The following is a 22852-nucleotide window of genomic DNA, read 5'->3' as shown; positions in this document are numbered from 1 at the left end:
CTGGATAACGTCTCAGCCACGTCTCCCCATGGGCATTTCTAGGAAACTTTATCTCCAGAGCTGGTGAAAGGAGTGAATCAACTGATACATCCCAGAACATTTCTCTCATTCTTTTGAGTCCTTCATAAAAAGCACAGGATGCGATAAAAGCAGCCTTTCCCTAAAGAGAATCAATCAGCTATCTAACTGCATTTCCTTTCTCAAACAGAGATCAGATGCTGTACAAGAAAGCACAAAAGACATTACAAAACAGCCTTCCCACAATGAAAGCTTCTTCCTAATTCTCTATAATTAGAACGACTTTTGAATGAGAAACAGCCTGTACAATTTGTGCAGCCTGAGAGACTTCCTGCTCCGAGGAGCTATGAAATAATAACCTAGAGTGGGCTGCACCAAACCTTCCCCTGCAGAATTAATTTTGTCTCCTGGACATCAATGGGAGTTTTGTGATGGATTCATAGAGTATTTGGGCAGAGGGGAACACTGTGCTGACACACTTTGCTCTCTATGTAACACAGACCATGAGGCTGACCTATGAATTTTCACACCTAGACAATTTCTGGTAGAGCAAGACACACTCTTTTGGTCTCCAGTGTTTTCCCTTGGCTTCCTTCTGACCCTGGTGACAGCTGCATATGCTGCATTGGTCCCAAATCCAAATGCTGACTGATGCCACCTGACAAATCAGAAGTTGTTTTATGCTGAAATGCTACTCAGTTTGCATCAAGGTTGGAGCCTTTGAAAATTTTGCTTGCTGTGTTTACACCACCTTTTATAGGGAATTGGAGGAAAACACACTGTTGTTTCAAAACAAGTATTATTCAATGTTTATTAAAAGCAGATTATTTCACCCATTCATATATCCTCAAAGGCAGTTTAAGCCTTCTATATACATAAATACCTTATAAAATTAAATAATCCAGAGTTAATAGATGTTTCTTTTTAGTGAGTATGTTGAATTAATGTCAAATGTAAATAATGATTGTACTTATATTGCCCAAAAGAAACATGAAATGAGAGAGGCTTGTGATTTTTTTATTTAACCTACTAGTTGAGTTATATGCATACTGTGGCAATGTCATAGTCTAGGACAGTGAAATTATATTAAAGAAAAGCTTTGTTTGCTAAGAATGATATTGGGCCACTGGAGAGGTAAGTGGTGGGAAACTTGACCGAAAATACCTTTGATTATTTTAATTTTGTACTTTGATTACTGCATTAGACTAAGCATCCAGTCCAACAAGTGCTCATTTTTCCTTTGGAACAAAAGATCTTGATGAAGGATTTTTCTAATAATGGGTCAGTGAAGATTATTAGTATTTTAAAAATCTGACCCACTTGGAATACCTACTGATTTTAATGGGAGACAGAGAAATGAGTAGCTTGTTACCTTTTACCATTTCTGTTTCTTCTGATATCCATTGGTGACTTTACTTGAGCACAAAAACTGCTTAGCTACACAAATAAGGTACGGGAATCAAAACACACAGAGAAGGCATCGTTCCAACTAAGTTTGTGAATGACTTCTATGCTGCAAAGGCTGTATTAGCTCCTGCAACTTCTAGAGCAACTGCAGAGGACACTCTACATTATGGCACCTATTTCATGACTATTTTATACTTTGCTGCAGATCTATTAAGCATCTGCTTAATACTTTCACCTATCTGCTGCTACTCACCACGTACCTAGTAGCCCTTTGCGTCTCTTCAAATGAGGAAATTCTCGCCCCCAGGGTCTAGTAACTTCTTGTTCATGCAAATGGAGTAGAAGATGGGGATAAGAAAGGGGGTCAAGATGAAGCTCATTATAGGAATGTCATCACAAATTTATTCAACGTTTCACTCCCTTAGACTTCCCTTTTCAGATTTTCTTAAAGTCTTTAACTTTTGTTCTTCCAATGCAAACACAAATCTTACAGTTCTTTAAAATTCAAAACACCATGGCAATTTTGGCTAAGACTTTATTACTATACATTAGCAAGGACATAAGATTCATAGACAAGTGTTTGCATCACTGTTTTACTTTGATGGACCCCTTATTTCCCCTCTCACCCACCATGATCCAGTTCTGGAAGCAGGTTTCAGAGCCCCTTGAGAGACTCCATATTATGAATTCTGCCTTTTGTATACAGTGGCTATCTCAGTCTGTCCAAGCAAGTAAAACTCCAGCTGGGAAAGCAAATACACTGTGTGGCAAACAATAAAAAGAGAGATGCTTCATACTACATTTTTGAAGTAGTCTATTTGCTATACAAGGCTAAATAACTTAAAAGTCAAAACCAAAAATCATCTGCTCCACTGCTTCTTGTACTTGCTCGCTCTCTGCTTTTTAACCGTAACATGTCCATGACACTGCGTGCATATATGTCTCGCAAATTAACGTTGATATTAGAGTCGCTGGATGAGTTCTTCATGAGTTTCTTCAAAGCTTCACGCTGCCGAAGAGCAGCTTCTTTTATCTTCAGTGTAAAGTAACAGGCAGAAAAACGGTCATTTATTATAGCTATTGGCAAAGCTAAAACCAGTATTCCTGACAGTATACACATAAAGGCCACTACCTTACCAATGGTAGTGTCTGGTCTAATGTCACCATAACCAACAGTCGTCATGGAAGTTGTTGCCCACCACCAAGCACCAGGTACGCTTGAGAAAGTTGTGCCTGGCACGCCTTGCTCGACAAAGTACTCCACAGTGGAAAATATAGAAATTCCTACAGAGAGGAAAAGCAGCAGAAGGCCAACCTCCTCGTAGCATTGTGCGATAGTCATCCCAAGAGACCGCAAGCCTGAAAGACAAGAAATGCTGTCAGTGGGCTGATTCACGTAGCTGCCACCATAACTTTGCAAAACATCTCTTATTTGAAAGCTGACTGCCTTATGTTTTTCTTTGACGACTGCTGAACTTGCCTTAAGAAAAAGGGGTGCTGCTTTAGTGCTCAACACTCCTGGGAAAACATGATTTAAAGAAATAGATTAAAATGTTAGACTCAACCACTGACATCATCTCTGTTTCCTTAATACAGAGTATAGAAATTTGCCTCCTTACTTATCGTTTGAACTACATACGCGTATGATTTAGAAAAACTAACCAATTTTGATTTAATAATTGGCTATAAGAGAAGATCTAGCACAATTTTTAACAAGTTATCTAAATAACCATTAAAAAACCCACTAAAACCACCTGCTGCCTACTTTCAGTCTGAATGTGCCAAGCTCGTATTTTCCAGCCATTGTCATATTTTTCTCTTGGACCAAGCAACCCTTAGTTACCAAATTTGTGTTCCCAGCTGGGTGCTTAGAGATCAATTCAGTCACTCAGTAACTTTTTCTTTGCTAAGGACTGTTTTCAATCCTTTTATAGTTCTCATCGCCTCTCTTTGACCCCTCTTTCCCCTCAAAAATCTATCAATATCTTTATCTGCAGACATCAAACCGAATACGGTATTCCAGCAGCAGCTGCATTTGTGCCAAAACTGGAGATAGCAAAGCCTCCCAATGCAAACATGGTATTTTTCTGTTAATTCACCAATGGACTGCACCAGTCCTATGGCCCATGAGCTGCAAGGGGAGTTCGTGTGCAGCTGACTGCTCCCCACAACCACCCGCGTTCCTTTTAGAGCTGCTGCCTCAAGGCTAGACTGCCTGACAAAGCAATCAGGAAAGTAAATCCAATAATAGTGCAATGGATAAATGTTGCACACATAAACAAAGAAGGAAGATAACAGGGTACCAACTCAGCCGAGACACATGGGAGACTGAAGTTATCTTTTGAATCACAAATGATTTTGGACTGGTTTTTAATACTCTTCTTTAAAAATGTGCTGTTTTCTTTAATAAATGAGAAAAAGACAATGCTTATGAATTACCCTTCATAGGGTACACTTCTATCTAAACCAGTGTTTGCAAAATAGCTTATTCGAGCTCTGCCTCTGCTTGCAGACTTCATATGCTCATTAGGGTAACAAGCAATTCGATTTGCTTTTCTTTCCTCAATCTCAAACTACAAGATGTTAAAATTTCTTCTGGCTTTTGCTGTTTCTTTTCCCCTTCAGGTCTAATGGGTTTTAAAGTTTCTGTTTCTGTGCAGCAAACAGCGGAAGTACACACAGGAGTCTGTAGGGAGTGTTTCTTTTTCCAATGTTTTCTTCTACGAAATCCAGTTAAGGACTTGCCCATATCCAGGTTTTATATCACTATAACTATGATCTGTTGGTTTGAATGTTTATTACAATGATATAGTCTAAATCTGCAACACAAGGGGAATACGATGTATCAGTGTGATCTTTTCCCTGTTAATATGACTGCCTCCACATTTTGAAAATGCACTAAGATAAGCAGTGTAAAAGCTGTGTGAGACAATTGCAAGGATCCAGATCAAACTCTCATCTTCCGAGGAAGTTACTATCATCAATTGCCCTGTAAAACTTCCTACTGAACAAGGTGAAAGAATAAGTCCTTTCAGGTGACCTAGGAAGAAGGTACTCCAATTTAAAATTACCTCTGTAGCACTTCTTTTCAAAGCATAAATTAGTACTGTAAAAGCCAGGGTCTGCCCCTTATGATGGGTCCTGAGAATACTATAGCTAAAAACCAGTGCAACTCTTGCATAAACCAGGTCAAAATGAGGAGGAACAGGGCAGTGACTGCTAACCCTTTGTATCATATTGATGACACCTTCAGTAAAATATTCTTCCTATGGTTAATTATTCTGACTGTTAAGGAGTCTGATTTTTTTTTAGTATTCTTAGTTCTATTATCCTCATCTAAAACAAAGGTACTGAAAACCTGCAGAAGGTGCAGAAGAGTGTAACAGAAATGATTCAGCGTTTGGAAAAACAGAGCTCAAGCTGTCTCAGTTATCAAAAAGAAAAACAGGTATTGAAGAGTTATCTTGATAATCATAAAGGAAAATAATAAGTGAAGAACCCTTTAATTTGTTTAATTTGTTTTAATTTTGTCAAAGCAAAAAAAACTCAAAACCCAGAAACTACAACAGTGCCTGGACCTTGAAATGAAAAAAAAAAAAAATTCAAATTAATTTGGTGACACTAGAATCAATTATCAGTGAAACAATGGTTCTCCAGCTCTTCATGTCTTCAGATGAAGTCAGAAGCCATTTTTAGATGAATCTATGAATCAGACAACTTACTGGACTCCACAGTTCATTCCTCAGTGGGAATCAGTTGGTGTATTCAAAAGAGTAATATATTCTGCTATACTGTATTGTAACTTTTCGAAATGTCTCTGAGCCCTAGCACACAGACAAGCTAGGGCTGTTCCAGGACAGACACCTCAGCAAGTCTTAGTACTTCCCATAAGAAGTCCTTGCCAGGAGCTGTAACAGCTGGAAGGGCTGGAAGGGCTAAGGTGCTGCAACAGATCCGGTGTGGGGCAGGCGAGCTGCCCCCAGCCTGGGGCCAGCAGGAGAAAGGGGAGGTATTTCTACCATGCAGGTCAAGTTCCATCTCTCTATCGCCCAAAGGGACTTGGCAATACAAGCTGATGTTCGGAAGCTTCAGTTTACACACAGCGTTTAAATAATCCTAAATTTTTGGCGCTAGAAGTGCTGAAGTTTCACTTTTTCATGTATCCAGAGGCATCTCATCCTGACATATGCTACAGCCTTCTCTCAAACATATGCCTATTGCCATCAGAAGTAAGATGCTCACATCCTACTTATCCTCAAGGAGTCAATCTGTAAGTCCTTCCCAGAGGAGGACCAGCAAGGCTTCGCACAAAATGTGGCCCCAGAAGGAAGCCAACAGCTGAGGAGCATCAGAGAATGTGAAAAATGCAGCTTCAGTTCTCATCTATTCTTGCAGCCACTCAAATCCATAATGTTGGTATCTCAGAAGAGTGATCTCACCTTCTAGCTATACATTTTCTGGGTAGAGGCACTACTGATTTCTCAGTTGCTCCTTGATGAAGTATAGCACTTTGCATAAGTAATTATACACTCATTCCAGTCTAGCTCCAGTGTTTCTAGGCATCACATCCCTCCTATTAGCTGGGTTCAGCTTTCAAAGGGGCAGAAATGATTTTCCATTTCTTTTTCTGTCCCTTTTCCACAAAAAGGGTTAATCTGTCATTTCTTTACAAATAAAGTGGAAAAAAGAATTGATGTTATGTTTTTTCCTAACTCATTTCTGCCCCTGAGAGCAGAGCCAGGCTGCTGTTGGGATCCCAGTTTTGCTATGGGTCTGCACAGTGCTACAGAGATGCTCTCCTTGTGGTTGTGATCACCCCTCCTTGGTGAAAGAGGAGTTGCTGCCTGCAGCCACGAATTTTCTCATCTCTTCTGATCTCACACCCCTCTTGCCACACAAAGCAGGTCAGGAGAGCATGAAGCTTTGCCTGGTCTGAGAGTGCAGGAATCAGAGAGAAGCTTCACTGGGAGATGAAGCTTAAAGCTGCCAGATCCAGGGCAAGAGAGCAGAATTTTTTTGAGTGCCATCCCTAAACACTGAGATTTTTCAGGACTGCCTAGGTACGTGCAAGGAGGATGGCCTTTGCGTATGGTACTTATGGGGTTCATCTTCTATTAGCAGCTGTGGTTAAGGATGTGTTTAGAAGCACATTAACAAAACTCTCTTCTGCTACATACCTCTAGCGCTCAGAAATAGGGCTTCAGATCTGCGAGTGTGTGTTTCTATTTTGATTTACAAGGGCTATGTTTTGTCTTAGTAGCAGCATCTCCTCTGACAGAAGATCGAAGCAGTGACTTTACATTTAAATTACACAGATTTGATTAAGTGTTCTGGGCCTAAGTGGGCAGCGACTCTGAACTACCAAAGAAGCAAGCACAGTGACGGTAATACTGCTCTGGGTGGTTTAAGTAGATACGTGTGTTGCTTCTTGTATTTTGAAACTGGTAGTTTGGTTCTAGTAGAAAGATGATAGCTCAGTTCCAGATTAGGAGACCAGATTTTGATGTAATTAATTCACTTCTACCTAACATGGAATTACTAAACTCTTAATGGCACTCAATATTGAATGTAAACTGTGGTAATATTTTAACAAATTTAAGAATAAATAGACACAAAAGTTTAGACCATCCCTGAAAGTTAATATACCTGAAGTTAACAGCTATTATACAAGTGTCTGAAGCATCTGGTTTCAAGCTGATAGAAAGAGCCTTAGAATTGAGTTTCATGGATTTATTCCATAGCAGTAAAATGCAATAAACTGGAAACTTTATAACTAGAATCAACATACTTTTGGATCACTGTTTTGTTATTCAGCACAAAAGTGCCTTGATGAGTTCAAATCTTTTTCTTATTTTCAAAACACAATCAGAGAGGAATGCATTCAAATTAGAGCTACCATCAAAAGCGGGTAGCAGCCTTTCTTGCAAAAAAACCCTACCAAACCTTGCAAAAATTATAATGAAGCAAAACAAGCTCATTGACAGGCTGAATCATTATAAGTTTCCTTTCAACTGCTTTCTAAGGGACAGTTATGCATCAGTATAGGCATAATCTAGGATAGGCGAGTAAGATTAAGATACTTCCCAAACCACTATGATTACGCTCAGTAGCATTAAAGCTACTCCCTGCCATTGGCAGGCAGGTTCACTGCTCTTCAGTGGGAACAAAAATAGACACATTCTGCTGCTGCGAGCACACTGTAATGCCTGCTGGAGTAGGGCCAGTTCACAAAGAGGGTGGAGATGGCTCTCCAAAAAAGAGAAGCATCAACCCATTCTTGCTCCGTGGCAGAAAATCCTGGAAGAGTACGTTGAGTGCCATGTAAGAATGACCATCACCATCTTCAGAACAGGCTAACACTGCAGGACAGAGACCATGATGTATTATTAGGGTGTGAGTTTTCAAAACTCCAAGTGTTGGCTAAACATTTCTCCTGTCAAATTCAGTGCCATATTCCCACTAAGGGAACATAATTAAATCACTTTCAAAATGCCAAGCACTGGACAACCTCATGGCATGGAGAGGATATGGTGGGAGTACGGCTTTTACTCTTTCATATATCCAGGCATGCACATATCATGAAGTAGTAATAAAAATGAGGTAAACACAAGGGGAAACACAACACCTTCCAACCATTTCCAGCTTCCTCTGATAAATTCCCACTGGAAAACATTACCTTTTATGCCTTCCTTCACTACTCAGAAACAGTGAACAAAAATGTTCTCGGAAATGCATTTCACCTTCCACCCTACCCCTGCTTGCTGTTCATCCATCTGCTGACCTGTCAGAAGTGCCTGGACACCAAGGGCCGCACACCGAGGGGTGAATGCTGACTGAACCTCACGCTGCTGCTCTGAGCTGCACGTAGGTCCATTCAGTAAACAGCCCCCCACTGTGCTCCACATAGCACATAGATATCGGCATGTTCAACAGGGCCAGAGAGCCCCTTGACCCACTGCCCAGTGTGATTCAGTTTAAACAGTTTTCCTGAAACGTTCTCTATCCTGGTTGTTTTCAGGATCTATGATGTAGACAAAATCATGGTAAATTTCTTTGCATATAGTTCTTAACAAAACAAATTGTGACAGGTAATTATAAGCTGTCATTAATGGCCTTTTGTTAATACAAAAAGTGTGGGTCAATGATCTCTGCTTCTTCTCTTGCTTCATCCCTAACCACATCAACTAAATTGTAAATTTATGACATTGTGAATGACTGGTAGATGATTTACAGTATGCAACTTTGGGGCCTGTTTTTGTAAATATTCTGTACAAACAATATACACAGGCTTTATGAAGAACTAAAATTTATTGGAGAAGGCCCCTGCCACTCAACTATCAATGTCCAAAAGTAAGATTTTCACAAGCCATTACTGCTAACATTAGATTGGGTAAAAAGGTTAGGCAAATGCACACAAAATGGGGGACTGTGCCGAGGAACAACTGCTGTAAGCAGCAAAAACGAGAAGTACCACTGCCATGGCCGAAAGTACCTGTGGAATGTCTTCCCAGCTTCAGCATCCGCAGGGCTCTGAGCAGTCTCAGCACTTGGACAATGCGCCCCACGTTCTCCAGTTCTTGGGAGCTCTCCCCACCACACAGGCTCTCCACCAGCAGGGTGATGTAGAAAGGTAAAATAGCAAGGAGGTCTATGATGTTTGCCACACTCCTTAGGAAGCGACACCGATCCCGCGCACACAGGAACCTCAGAACAAACTCCACAGTGAACCACGCAATACACAGGTACTCTAGGGCATCCAGTAGCGGCGGAGCCAGCCAGCTTAGCTCTACTGAAATCAGCGCCATGTTGGCAATGGACACAACAACAAAAGCCATGGACAGAGTGCCGAAAGTCCTGGCTGCTGCAGAGGAGCCAGGCTTTTCCAGAACTTCCCAAAGTTTCTGTCTGACACTGGGACAGAGGCTACCAGAAAAGTCCTCTTCCTCATCTTGGGCATCCAGTTCTTCTGCATCTTTCTTGATGTCTAAGGCTTCACTCAGCTCCTTCCTCCTGAAGTACCTGCCCAGAAACCCCCCCAAAGAGATTTTTAATACCAATATGTGTATGTTTTTCTTATCCTCTACCACGGGAGGCATAAGAATACACATTAAAGTATACCTTATGTGAGCTCAGAAAACCCTGATGTCAAGCATATGTTTGATGATTTTATTAATTGAGACACTGCAGCATGTTTCTATTGACTTGATATTTCCATTCCCTCATTTCATATCAGTGACAGTTTGTATGTGCAGAATAATTTTATTCTGATAGCATGTTATTTATATGGATCTTGTTGACTACAGTAGGATCTGCTACATGACTAACATGCATTCTTGTAAGCAATCCTGGCACAACCAGAGCCTCTGTTTCTAAATTGTCCTCAATTTTATTAATTATATTGCATTTTTATTACATTGTTGTGTATCTGCAATACTAAAAGGGAAGGCATAATAAAAGCCATGCAATTCATGGATGAAGTTCTGATCAATACACACTAAGATGACAAGTTATGTTACTTTCTTTAAATATATGGGTCCTCACACAACAAAGTGCACAAGCATCTGTGCCGAGTAAAACTTACAGACCGTAAATGCATACTTGAGTGTTTTGTTAGAGCAAGAGTATATTTACAGAACAATTTCATGAAACAAAAACATTCCTAAAGTACACAAAAAAATGCTTTTCTTTCACGTCTGTATTTCTTGACTGCTGCAAATCTCAAGCCTTAGACAAAGGGGCTATGAAATTTTGCCTTCATTTGATACACAAGTTACTCCTGCATATGCCAAAGAGGTCTGTAGCTCCTTGTACCACCAAAGTAGGAGCTTTCCATTCCACCTACCAGGAAAGGAAGAAAGGGATGAAAACCAGGATCCAACTCTCTCAGCTGCAGAACTGGACCATGCTGGGGTAGGATAATTCTAGTATCCTTTTGGGGTGGGGTTGCTTCTTTGTTTCTTTCTAATAATTTTGCTTTAGATAAATAGCAGTTATACTCTTTAGAGAATTCATTTCCTCAATACTAACAAACAAACCAGTAACAGTAAAAATGGTGGCAAAAAAATAAAATTAACTGCAAATAGAATTAACAGAAATGTCTTGGGGGTGGTTCAGTTGAAACCCACCTCGTTCCTAAGCTGCCTGTTGCAATTTGTCTCCAGTGGGCCATGTTCCCACTGTTGCTGCCCCCTCCCTGTAAGCTGCTACATCCATGTGCGATGCTTCCCATCACGGCTCTTCCTGGAGCCATGCCACCCACACACAGCCTGGCAGGTGACCACCCCCCCTCTGCCTCTCCAGCTTGGATCTGGAAATTCTCCAGAATGAAAAGTGCACGGTGAGGAGGCTCCAAACCCTCCTGGTACCACGCCTGACTCCACATCCAATCCCTCTAAGTAGGATAACCCCAAACTGGATGGTTGAAAGGACATCTCTCCTTTCACAATCTTTTTCATCTCTGGCATTGTCCCTTTCAAACGTTTTGAGCTTCCGGGTTCAGTCCAAAGCCGATACAGGACAACCCAGATCCTGCTCCTTTTAGGGTCTCACTGTCTTGACCCCACTGCCAACCTGTCCCTCAGCAAAGGCCAACAGTGACCTCACCCAACACATCTCCTCCCATTTCCTACACCCATCCATCTGAGTAGGATTCAGAGCTGAACTCATCCAGCTTTGCGCATACTTTTCCCAATGCTCTGCTACCTCACCTACCTGCGCTGCTGGATCTCCCACCTGAGCGTCCCTGCACACAAGTCAACGCTGAGCTCACCCAGCCCACAATCCTGTGCACCACGTCTTCCCACAACTCACCGGTCTCTGCAGCAGGAATCGATGCTGAGCTCATCCAAACCCCAGTACTGGATCTCTTGCAGAAAGGAGAGTGCACAAAGCTGCTCCATCACATGCAGCCTCCCTGTCTGGTAGTAATTCAAGATGTAGTGAAACGCCTGTGAGCTCCGGTCAAAGAAATATTCATTCTCCACGAGGTTGGCATCATCACAAAGCTCAAGGAGGCCAGAGGCCACATCCCGGGCAGCAGAGACCACTACGGCCAGTTTGCCAAGACGGGTGTCAGGGTAGCAAGACAAAGTTTGCTGGGACATCACAAAGCGGCTGCCTCCTACATTGATAGTAAAGCAGTCCAAGGAGGGAATGACCTTCTGGAGCAGGGGCCCCTGCTCTTCCTCACTGGAGAAAACACTGGAGTCCAGGGAGCCCAGGGATGTGCTACTCCCTGGTTCCTCCAGTGATGCTTGGGAAGAAAGAGACATGCAGCAGGGAGGCGACTTCATCCTGTAGCTGCCAGCAGCAGCCCACACTCTCCTGGATCGAAAACACAACAAAGCTGCCGAGAAGACTGCCCCGCGGGGGGCGCCCGGGCCAGACTAGAAATGTATCGCTTTGCTTTGGCTACCGTCCCGGGACACCTCACCGTCCCCACTTCCTCTGAGCGATGCCTCCAGCTGAGGCGGAGGTCAGGCAGGGTGTTCAGCAGCCCAACGCTGCCTACACCTGTGAGGACACAGAAGGAACAAGGGTACCCGAGACGGCTTCACCTCGCCCGCGCCGGCGGCCGTCGGGAAGCGCCCGGCTCCATCTGCCCGCGACGGCCCCTCCGCTTTGTCGTTCACCGCCAGCCGCTGGGTCGAGGGTGGAGGAAACCAACCCGGGCAACACGACACGGACACCGGCTTCAGCGGGCCCGCGGGCATCCGGGGGCCGCCCCGACAGCATCCCGAGGGGCTGCGCCTCTGCCCGGCCGCGCCCCGCGCCCGCTCCGGCCCCGCAGCTCCGTCCTCGGCGCCGGGGCACCCTCCCCTGCTCGCCCCGCGGCAGCCCCGCGGTCGCACTTCCCCCGGAGCCGCTGCCGAAGTTGCCCCCCTCGCCTCCCGCCGCCGCTGGAGCAGCCCCCGCGGACCGGGCGTCTCGGCGCGGCTGCCTCCCCTCGGCCCGCCCGGTCGCCGCCGCCGCCCCGCCTTACCTGCCCGCCGCCCGGCGGTGCCGCCCGCGGCCGGGCGCCGGCTGCCGCCGCCCCCTCGCAGGCAGCCGCTGCCCGCTCTCCCGGCTCCAAACTTCTGGGCAGCGCCGGCGCGCCTCCATGGCGGGTCATGTGCTGCGGGGGGCAGGCGGCAGCGGGGGGGCCGAGCGACCGCGGGGCGGGCCGGGCGGGGCCGGGCCACCGCCCTCCCGCCGCGGGGCCGAGCCGCCACCGCCCCCGGCCCGGCCCGCCCCCGGCCCGCCCCGCGGTCCCGGAGGCCGCGGTGCCGGGGGCAGGAGTGCGGGCCCGCTGCTTGCCGTCCGGCTGCACCTGCAGGCTCCGGGGCTTCCTCCAGGGACAGACCTGCAGAGTTCTCCAAGCAAATTCACAGAGCGATTTTGAAGCCACACCCCTACCCCCTTTTAATATACGTAAAACCAAACATGTTTCTAAATAGATAGTGTACCCCACTTATGCTACTCCTACGACCACAAGACTGACATCACTCAAGTAAAACAGTCATTGTAAAGGCCAGTCGATGTATGCGAAAGAGCCTATTTTAACTTAGCTGCAGTAAGCCTGTTTTCAAAAGACTCTGGAATATCTTTGGCACTGTCCTGTGCTGACTTTGTAGCTCCTCAGTAAAATAGTGCAAGAGTTAGGCTCACCCTCCTTGCTACTTTTCCTCTTCTCCTATGAAACAGTTATTTCTGACAAATTTAAAATACTTGCTTTTGCAAATTTGCTTTTTCTGCCACCTCTTACTCCTTGCCAGGGCGGGCGGCTGCCTGCATTGTGGTGGAGCCTGCCAGGAGGGGAAGTTCTGTAGCGTGCAAAACATGGCTTTGTGTGTCATACCAATGGCTTTTGATTCCCCATCACTTGTTGCATACAACTGCCTCCAGTTAGGTACTTTTCTCACATTTATTTCAGAGGTCTCATAATGGTTCATCTTTTGCATACCAGTAATCTTCCGCATTTCACATGAAGAGTAGCTGAACTTTTACCATATTGTAGTGTTGCTACAGCCACAGCAATCTCTCTGTTCAGCACTTGCTGGCATAGAAACCTGCTCCAGGTGACTGTTGGCAAAAGCGCTCACTGATCGGAGAGAATCCAGAGGAGAACAGCCAGGGTGAGGTTTGGAAATCATGGCCCAAGAAGAAAAGGTAGGGTGGGATAGCTATGGTGAGGGGAATGGACGTTATAACAGTCTCCAGATACGTAAAAAGCTGCTCTCAAAGATGAAGGGTATACTCTGTGCTCCTTGTCCGCATTGGACAGGTGTAGAAGTAATGGAGTTGAATGACAGGAAGGACATATAGGGTAGCCATTAGGAAGGTTTTGGTGAAGCAGTGGAGGAGGTCATCTGGGACCTTGGTCTCTGTCACTGGTCATCAAAGAACTGACTGGACAAGGATCTGTCAGGAATAGCAGAGGTGTGGTGCTCCCTTTCCTGAGGCAGGCTGGCAGGGTTAGATGACCTCCTAAGACTCCTTCTGGCTCTATAATTCTGTATTACAAGTGTGTCATAAAGAAAAATAATTACTTATTTGCATAGACATTGTACTTTTTATTGTCTAAAACAATTAAATTGAAAAATAATTTAAGTGAATAATCACAAAAATGTGAATTCATTTTCTATCGAAACTATCAGCAACTGCCGTTATGGAGCCAACTTTCAACCCATTTTTAGTCCAGGATTGCCATTCAGGAGTGCAGTCCCTCTGATGGATAGCACTTAAGCCAGCACTTAATTAAAAGTAATAATTAAAAAATTCATTAAGACCATCAGTAAGACCAATTCATTAAGACCATCAATGAGAAGTAAGTACCTCAGAACAGCAAGATGCTGTGTAATAGACCCATAATTGTTCAGTCATGAAACTACTCACTCAACCTCTTTTCAGACTCCTCTTTTCAGTAGTCATTCTTTCCGTCAGCTGGAAGGACTTTTTCAGGCATATTTTCTCTGTTAGGGAGATTTGAAAACACTCCCCTCCTATTACCATGATTCAAAGGACAGGTACTTCCCCTGTTAGTCCAGATCCACTGGTGTTTCTAAGAACCTGACTAAAAGTTTTGATTTTGTCTAGTCAAAGTGAGTATCTAATGCACAGCATCATTAAAACTGTAGATCACTTGTTCTGAAAATACTCCGACGTATCATTTTCAGCACAGGTACAAGACTTTGAGAGGCCAGGTTCAGTTTTCTGTTTATCTGTGTCCTTTATGGAATAATGACTGTATACAGGTATATTCATGTCACTTCAAAGTTAATTTTTTGTCTGATTATCAAGTGTTTGAACTAGAGTGTTTTCTTCAAAGTGCTAGAGGAAAGCCATGTATTACACGCTCCATTAGTTTTGCGCGCTTGATATGCATTCTGCACGCTCATTTCTCACTGCAGGAAAGCGACATCACCAGCAAACTTCCATAGTGTCCATAACTTCCATAATGTCAATTCATATCACCACAATTAGGCAGGACATCTGGGCATGATATAGTTTCTTACTTGTGAGTTCTGGCTCTCTGCTAGTTGTAAATTTAGATTTTCATTAAAAAAAGAACTTTTAGAAAACATCCAGAAAATTATTTTCAAATGTACCAATAAAATAAAGCTGGAACATTTCAAGGAAATGAGAAAAATGTTTTATGATTAGAAAGGCTCAGAAATAGAGGATTTATTTTTCTACCACTAGAGACACAAGAAACAGGGACTACGGGCGCATTTTTCTGGGGAAATCTTAAAGGATCAGCTATTCGTTGCTCCTGCTAATTTGTACATGAAGAACCAAAGCAACAGCTTTCATAATTTTATCATTCCCTTGGCAAACCCGCTCAGGCAACCATATTCTTATGCCACTGGAGTAGTGGCAAAAACTAATATAACAGTACAAAGAGAGAATCATTTGGTCTATTCACTCTGCCAGTGAAGTGCTGCTGCTGAAGTCAACCACGGACATTTCCAAGGTGGTTTGGTGCATGGAATTTGTAACGTTGGATAGAACCACGTCTGCATGGTTCAGAGAGGTGGTTCAGACTGAAGGGGTTATTCAGTTCTGCTTTGTCATGTCTGGAATATCTGTAACAACTGAATGGTAGTGACATCTGCCTCAACTACTGTCTTTACCAATGCTCCAGCTGATATTTCCCTGATATGATACCACTGATTGAAAAAACAGATTTCATTATTTCAAGAGACAGTACAGAAAATTTTTTGCTGGAATGCTGAAATATGAGTTGCAACCCAGTATGTCTGTTGTGGGAGTTGAAAAATTTGCTTCAGCAAAAAGCCAGCTGTTACAAAAACCTCTTTTATAATATATTTTCCTGATCTTCTGTACTCCTGCTGTTGAAAGCTATGATTTTATGGCAATCGTGTAGTCACTTTTTCCAGCTGGAATATTGTGATATATAGGAAAAAGCCAGGATGTGCAGATCCCAAAATTTGTCCTTATCTTTTCAAATAGCCTTGATTCTCTCTCACAGTAGTGCTTCACAATCAACTGATTGTAAGTTACTGGGATTTCTGACACATTATATTTCCAAATTTTTAAAGTTTTTTGATCTCATATATTAGTCTGTATTTGGAACGTAAAATTGGATTGGTTGTCCTGGACCTTATGTGGTAGAATAGAGGGAAAAGTTTAGAAAAATAGTGTGATATGTAGGACACATCTAGGGAAAACTTTCTCCAGGAACATCTTCATAGTTTCCAGCAGCACAGGGACTTGATGAGCCAAAGGTTGAATGGAGCCTAACATGTTTAATAACCTTTCATGATGCTGCAAATTCATTTTTGAAGTCATTTCTGTTTCGATGTTGATAACACTTTGTGCAAAGTTCTCGACAATTTAACTGTCCACTGGGTGAAAGATACCATACAGTTCTGTTAAACATTCCTTCGTTATGGTGCTGTGACTGCTGAATAATGGGATCCTGCTCATGTTGACAGCACCATTCATGATTTTGCTGACATCTGCCATACAGTAGTTTCTATGGAAACGGTCAGTTTCAATAATGTATCTTTCAGTTTTTTATATGCATCCAAGCATTGTGAGTAATGCATCATATCAAGGGTTAAAAATAACAGATTTTGGCAGTTCCAGTATTTCACCATTTGTTGCAAATTTTGGCCTCAATGCAAGCCATTGAAACCTGAACTCTATTACATTCAACACCAGACATAATCCGTATCATAAACTCAATTCCCTTGACACAGATCAAGAGCCACTTCCTTAAAATGACAGTGGTATTGGCTAGTTCCTCTGCTGAATCTTCCCCTTTGGTTAGTGTGAAGCAGTGCTCTTAGGGAGCAGTTGTGGTTCCTTCATAATCTAGTTATCTGAAGCCTGTCCTTCTTTCATATAGTCTGGGAGCTGCTGTAACCTCATTCTTGCAATAACAGGTGAGAAAAGATGAAACCTAGAAATGCTCTAGGCAAGTCTCTGCTGTTTCCTTTGGCAAGTGAAATCAGAGCTTATTAGAACAGCTTTATTCCCTCCAGGGATATTCTGCTTTTCTTGTGGAAATGGTCCAGCCGAAACCAGACAGATCTCACTTTCTTTGAGTTAGCTGCATAGAACAGACAGATCAGAAGAAGACACACAGTTTGGTCCACATTGTGTGAAAACAGTTTAAGAGAGTATGGAATCAGGGCTATGTTAAGAAAGCTGCTTTCAGTATCTTTGAACACTACCCACTTTCAGACCCTATTTATTTTCTTGCCTTTTACAATGTGGTAGGAAGTAAAAAAAGAGTAGCTGGGGAGGTAGTTCTGTAGAGCAACCTACACATATGAGCAGTTTTATTTTCAAAGTAAGGGCTAACTTTACATCCACCAACTGCATAGGAAAGCAAGTTGCTGGTATTTTCTGCTGAAATTGTATTGGAAATGGGATTTAATATATAAAACTGAGTTTAGTAAACAGTGTGTGTAATGCAAGGCTGAATGCTACTTTCATTATTATTAGATTGGTGAGGGGGATTATTAAGAATTTTCAAATTTTAATTTTAGCTGCATTATGCCAAATGCCTCAAAGTTCTCAGAGAGGAATAAAAGATATGCAATCAGACCTGACTGTTGACCTACCTAATGCATTTTTTAGGAACTGTTACTCCATTCTTCTATCATTGAACAGGTACAACCCAGCAATGCCAAGGAAGATTACGTACAAATATCAAGAGGAAGAATACTTCTCTTTAGATAGGGACATGGTTTGTTACTCTGAAGGAAAGCTCCTATGACTTAGTATCCAAAATAATGCCTTGTTCAAAAGAAATTTAAAAATAGATCAAAGAGAGTGAAGTCATTCAGCACAGGATGAGATTTAAATCAATCAAACTGAGATTTAAATTCATATTATCAGAGACAGAATCACTTTCTCTACAGAAAAACCTTTTCAGTCCTCACCAAAAGAGATTAAAGTTTTGGACATGAAATGCATGCAACAATCTATATACTGTTCCTGTTACTGTTCCTGCCCAGGATTACTTGTTTTATTCAGCAGCTAAGCTCGCTGCTTAATCAGCCAACTAGCAAAGCTTTTGGTCGTCTTCTCAAGTAAACTTGGAATTATCCTTTAGATGAAATCTTCTAATTTGGCAAATGTCAGTTCTTTTCTGCTAGCAATTCAGGTAAACTTTGCACCTTTTAAATCCATTTTGTATTCATTCTCTCCTGTGGTCTGTTCCAGCAGCTGCTTTTTACTATTTGTGTTTCTTCACTGGTTTCTCCTGTGCTAATTTACCACACACTTTCCTTCAAGACCACTCACACCTTATTACCTGAGTTATTTCTTTAGCTGTATCTAAACTGAGTTGCAAGTGCTTACCTTAGCGCACTCTAGGCTGCTGGTCTCTAGTCAACAGTGCAAGAACCTGGTTGGACCATCTTCTGGGTCCCTCAGAAATTTCAAACATACATCAATCTGCTCTTCTCCATGGATACTTGCGACATTCGCATATATAACTTGGCATCATTAATGTTGACAACACCTCAACACATTTTCTCAAGATGTACCATTTGTTTGTAACTTAAGGAAAGTGCAGTGGGTCTGGCTGGGATGGAGTTAATTTTCTTCATAGCAGCTCATATGGTGCCGTGTTTTAGATTTGTGACCAAAATGGTGTTGGTAACACATTGATGTTTTAGCTAATGCTGGACAGTGCTTACACAGCGTCAAAACCTTCTCTGTTTCCCACTCTGCCTCCCCAAAGAGTAGGCTGGGGGTGGGCAAGAGGCTGGTTGGGGACACAGCTGGGACAGCTGACCCAAACTGAGATACTCCATACTGTATAACGTTGTGCTAAGTGGTAAAACTGAGGGGGCGGGGGGAAGTCTTTTGAAAGTAGTGCTTGGAGAATGTCTGGGCATCTGGCTGCTGGTGAGAGGTGTTGAGTGATTACCTTTGCAACACTTGGTTGTTTTTTTTTTTTTTCTTTTTTTCCCTTCCCTTATTAAATGGTCTTTATCTTGACCCATAAGCTTTTCTTGCTTTTGCCCTTCCTATTCTCTCCCCCATCCCACCATGGGGGAATGAGCGAGCATCTGGATGGGGGTTTAGCTGCCAGTTGGGTCAACCCACCAGAGGAAGAAACACTGAAGACTGTGTATGATAATGTAATATGCTGCTGCAACATTGTACCTGGTTAGTAAAACCAAGTATATGGAACAAGTAATACCCACTCTTCCCTTCAGGACAGCTGTTAACTTTTTTTTTTACACAGCATTGACTCTTCATTGTTCTCTTATGATGAGAAAAAACATTTCTGTAAGCTACATTTTGTGGAGAGACCTCTGTACGCAGGTGAATTCAGATACAGTCTGAGCAGAAAGATCTTGCAAAGAATTATGCATATCTTTCACTTTATGAACTTTGTTGTCCAACTTCAAAATAATCCACTATTTAGATAGTTGAATAGCTGGGAAGGGAAGAGTTCAAGACAGAAATATCATATAGTCAGGGACTTTGTCTCTTCTAAGGGTGCAAACAAGGTGCAGCCAGGCTCTTCATAGAATCATAGAATGGTTTAGGTTGGAAGGAACCTTTAAAGATCATCTAGTCCAACCTTCCTGCCATGGGCAGGGACATCTTCCACTAGATCAGGTTGCTCAAAGCCTCATCCAACCTGACCTTGAACACTTCCAGTGACGGGGCATCCACAACTTCTCTGGGCAACCCTTACCGTAAAGAATTTCTTCCTTATATCTAAGCTAAATCTGTCCTCTTTCAGTTTAAAACTGTTACCCCTTGTCCTAACACTACAGGTCTTGGTAAAAGTTCTCTGTCTTTCTTATAAGCCCCCTTTAAGTATTGCAGGGTTGCAGTAAGGTCTTCCTGAAGCCTTTTCTCCTCCAGTCTAAACAACCCCAAGTCTCTCAGTCTTTCTTCATAGGAGAGGTGTTCCAGCCCCCTGATCATTTTCATGGCCCTCCTCTGGACCTGCTCCAACAGGTCCACATCTGTCTTGTGCTGGGGGCCCCATAGCTGGACACAGTACTGCAGGTGGGGTCTCACCAGAGCAGAGTAGAGGGGCAGAATCACCTCCATCGACCTGCTGGCCACGCTTCTTTTGATGCAGCCCAGGATACGGTTGGCCTTCTGGGTTGCGAGTGCACAGTCAGCTCATGTCCAGCTTTTCATCCACCAGTACCCTCAAGTCCTTCTCAGCAGGGCTGCTCTCAATCCCTTCATCCCCCAGCCTGTATTGATACTGGGGATTGCTCCGACCCAGGTGCAGGACCTTGCACTTGGCCTTGTTGAACCTCATGGGCCCAGCTCTCAAGCCTGTCAAGGTCTCTCTGGATGGCATCCTGTCCTTCTAGTATATCAACTGCACCACTCAGCTTGGTGTCATCTGCAAACTTGCTGAGAGTGCACTCAATCCCACTGTCTATGTCATTAATAAAGATATTGAACCATCCCAGTGGTGTCCAGTGACAGAACCAGAGGCAATGGGCACAAATGAAACACAGGAGGTTCTATCTGAACATCAGGAAACACTTTTTTACTGTGAGGCTGACTGAGCACTTGAATAGTTGCCTAGGGAGATTGTGGAGCCTCCCTCCTTGGAGATATTAAAAAAACATCTAGACACGGTCCTGGGCAACCGGCCCTGCTTGAGCAGGGAGGTTGGAGGAGATATCCTCCAGAGGTCCCTTACAATCTCAGCCATTCTGTGCATAATTTTGAATATAGTAAATAAATAACATGTAGTAAAAATATTATTAAAAATATATTACAATACCATAGTAAAGTGTACAACAGAACTTTTAATTTTTATGTGAAATATGTGGTTGACCCTTCACTTTTAAGAGAAGAATTCTTGAGGATTCTCAAAAGTGAAGGCTCTTTGAGGAATTTGTTATTAGTTATTTGCTCAATAGCACATCTTAGCAGAGATGGAAGAACAATGCTCTTTTAAACTTTAAACATCTCTCAGGCAATAAAGTCCATACCCTTCAAAGAAACTGGCTCCTGAATCTGTGAATGTTCATTGTGTTATGCAACACATCATGATCTTTTGGTGGCATACTGGATAACAAGATGATTCTTTTTTTGTAAGCTTTAATTTTGCCTTTATTTTTCCACTTACAAAAGGATAGAAAGTGTAACAGCCAACAGCAAGAATATCTTCTTTGAAAGTGATATGATCAATTCCAGCCTATTAAAAATATTACTTATACACATAAATCAGTAGGAATCTCTGACCAATAGTTAGTATGAAAAATAATTATTTTAGGCAAAACTAATCATTATTTGTTAAGAATTTGTATAACACAAGCAAAGTATCAACATTGCAGTTACCTCTGGCAACTTTAAAATATTGAGTTATTCATAAAACTTGTTTATTGTAATAATTTATATATCTGCACTAAAAGAAAAATATCCAATCCATCTATCTGTGTACTTAACAATTCCATCTACAGCACTGAACAGGCATAATAGCTGAGCATCCTGTAACAAACAGGAGAACCAGAACAGGCATGTCTTCATACAGAAAGAACCATTCTCATGGAAGTAACTTCAGATGATTTCATGCAGTGCAAAAGAGAAATGTGTTCAGGCAACTTCATTTCTGCTGCCATTCTCTGCTGACTTTAAGTGGGGTTTCTCTGCCCCACAATCCTGCAGTTTACATTTTATGTAATGAATAATTTCCTTCAATTAATAATGCAAAAAACCGGCATAGTATGTAAGGTGACTGTTCACCATCTTTTTATTCATTCAAAGTAGCTTAGCAGCCTTTAAATTTAGAAAATTAATCTGGGTATATTGACTAACCTCACATATATCCTGTAGCAAGAATAATTCATTTTGTGAGAGGAATTGTGGTTCTTAAGTGGCTGTTATATGTAAATTGACTTCCTGTGTATGTGACTCACTGCATGATTGACCAACTTTGTCTGCCTATGAAAAGCAGAGGTTTCTTTGCCCTGCCAGTCACCTTTAGCCTCTTCAGTCAAAGAAGAGAAATAGGAGCTTCAATGAAACAATTCATTATTTGTTTTATACACCTCTGCTTTAGGATGAGATGAATCACATGTTATACAGGTCCTTTTGTCTCCCCTGATGGCAAGGGAAGACTAAACAACAGCTGAGATAAGGTATCAACATTGTAGATGTCTATGGGTTCCCAGATTAATCTGAATCTAGAGTGTTTTTACTTTTCTGTATTTTTTTATGCTTTTGTAAAAACAAAATAATTCTTTACCATTGAAATCAGTGTAGTTATTAGTTCTTGCTTACTAACACAAGCATTTATTACCAGTGTATCACACACTTATTTTCATAACTATGAAAATGCTTTGTATTTTTGGAATAACATAATTTGTTCTGGATGTCACAAATAATTTTAGAAATGCAGTATTTGGTTAATCCTTGCAGCATCACTGTGAAATAGGTAAGTACAGTTATGATTCAATGATGATCGTTAATTGCTGCCACGTGCAGTTAAGCTGTACTACCCCAGGACACTCATGCTTCTGGGCGACTGAATGTTTAGAGGGATCTGGGTCATATAGGACTGCATGATAAAGCGCTGAACTTCTTGGGGGAGACATTCATCACTGCTTCTGGGTGCATAGAAAGGAAAGTGTGTTTGTTGACTTCTTAGCTCATGCACTGGAGTTTATTTGTGCCAGGCGAGGAGTCCTTGTCCTCTGGAGAGCTTTGGGAATGCAATTCTAAGAAAACTTATGTGGATAGAAACAGTCCTTTTTCCTCAATTTCAGCCTGTCACATTTGCATAAATAGTACCTCGTTAACTAGCCATAATAAATTTTGCAAGGTTTTCAACAACGTGACCTGAACATTCACTGGAACAGTTCTCGTTTCATACACTGAGAGATGCATACATGACTGTGGATGTAGAGACTAATGATGTTTCATGACTTTTTTTTTTGTAAGAGAAGACTGGATTCTAAATAATCTGGTCACATCT

At 42.4% G+C, this 22852-nt stretch overlaps 1 protein-coding gene across 1 annotated transcript; it reads right to left on the bottom strand.

Moving 5' to 3' along the window:
• Positions 1 to 1950: 1950 nt before the first annotated feature.
• On the bottom strand, positions 1951 to 11717 carry KCNV1 (potassium voltage-gated channel modifier subfamily V member 1). The gene is made up of 3 exons (XM_075144572.1): positions 11236 to 11717; positions 8918 to 9444; positions 1951 to 2784 (listed from the first exon to the last, which is right to left on the bottom strand). The coding sequence occupies exons 1-3, from the start codon at positions 11715 to 11717 to the stop codon at positions 2273 to 2275; spliced, it is 1521 nt and encodes a 506-aa protein (XP_075000673.1). The 3' UTR covers positions 1951 to 2272.
• Between the last annotated feature and the right edge of the window lie 11135 nt (positions 11718 to 22852).

The sequence above is a fragment of the Calonectris borealis genome, chromosome 2, assembly GCF_964195595.1.
Source record: "Calonectris borealis chromosome 2, bCalBor7.hap1.2, whole genome shotgun sequence".
NCBI classification, from domain to species: domain Eukaryota; kingdom Metazoa; phylum Chordata; class Aves; order Procellariiformes; family Procellariidae; genus Calonectris; species Calonectris borealis.
Note: the sequence above shows the minus strand (reverse complement) of the source record. Positions and strands in the feature narration are given on the sequence as shown.

What these genes read in the sequence shown, in the direction of transcription:
- KCNV1 (XM_075144572.1), bottom strand. Translation starts at nt 11,717, where the DNA reads ATGAAGTCGCCTCCCTGCTGCATGTCTCTTTCTTCCCAAGCATCACTG. An exon ending in GATTCCTGCTGCAGAGACCG is followed by an intron (nt 9,445 to 11,235) that starts GTGAGTTGTGGG and finishes GTTTCTGGGCAG; the next exon opens with GTACTTCAGGAGGAAGGAGC. An exon ending in GCTGGGAAGACATTCCACAG is followed by an intron (nt 2,785 to 8,917) that starts GTACTTTCGGCC and finishes CTTGTCTTTCAG; the next exon opens with GCTTGCGGTCTCTTGGGATG.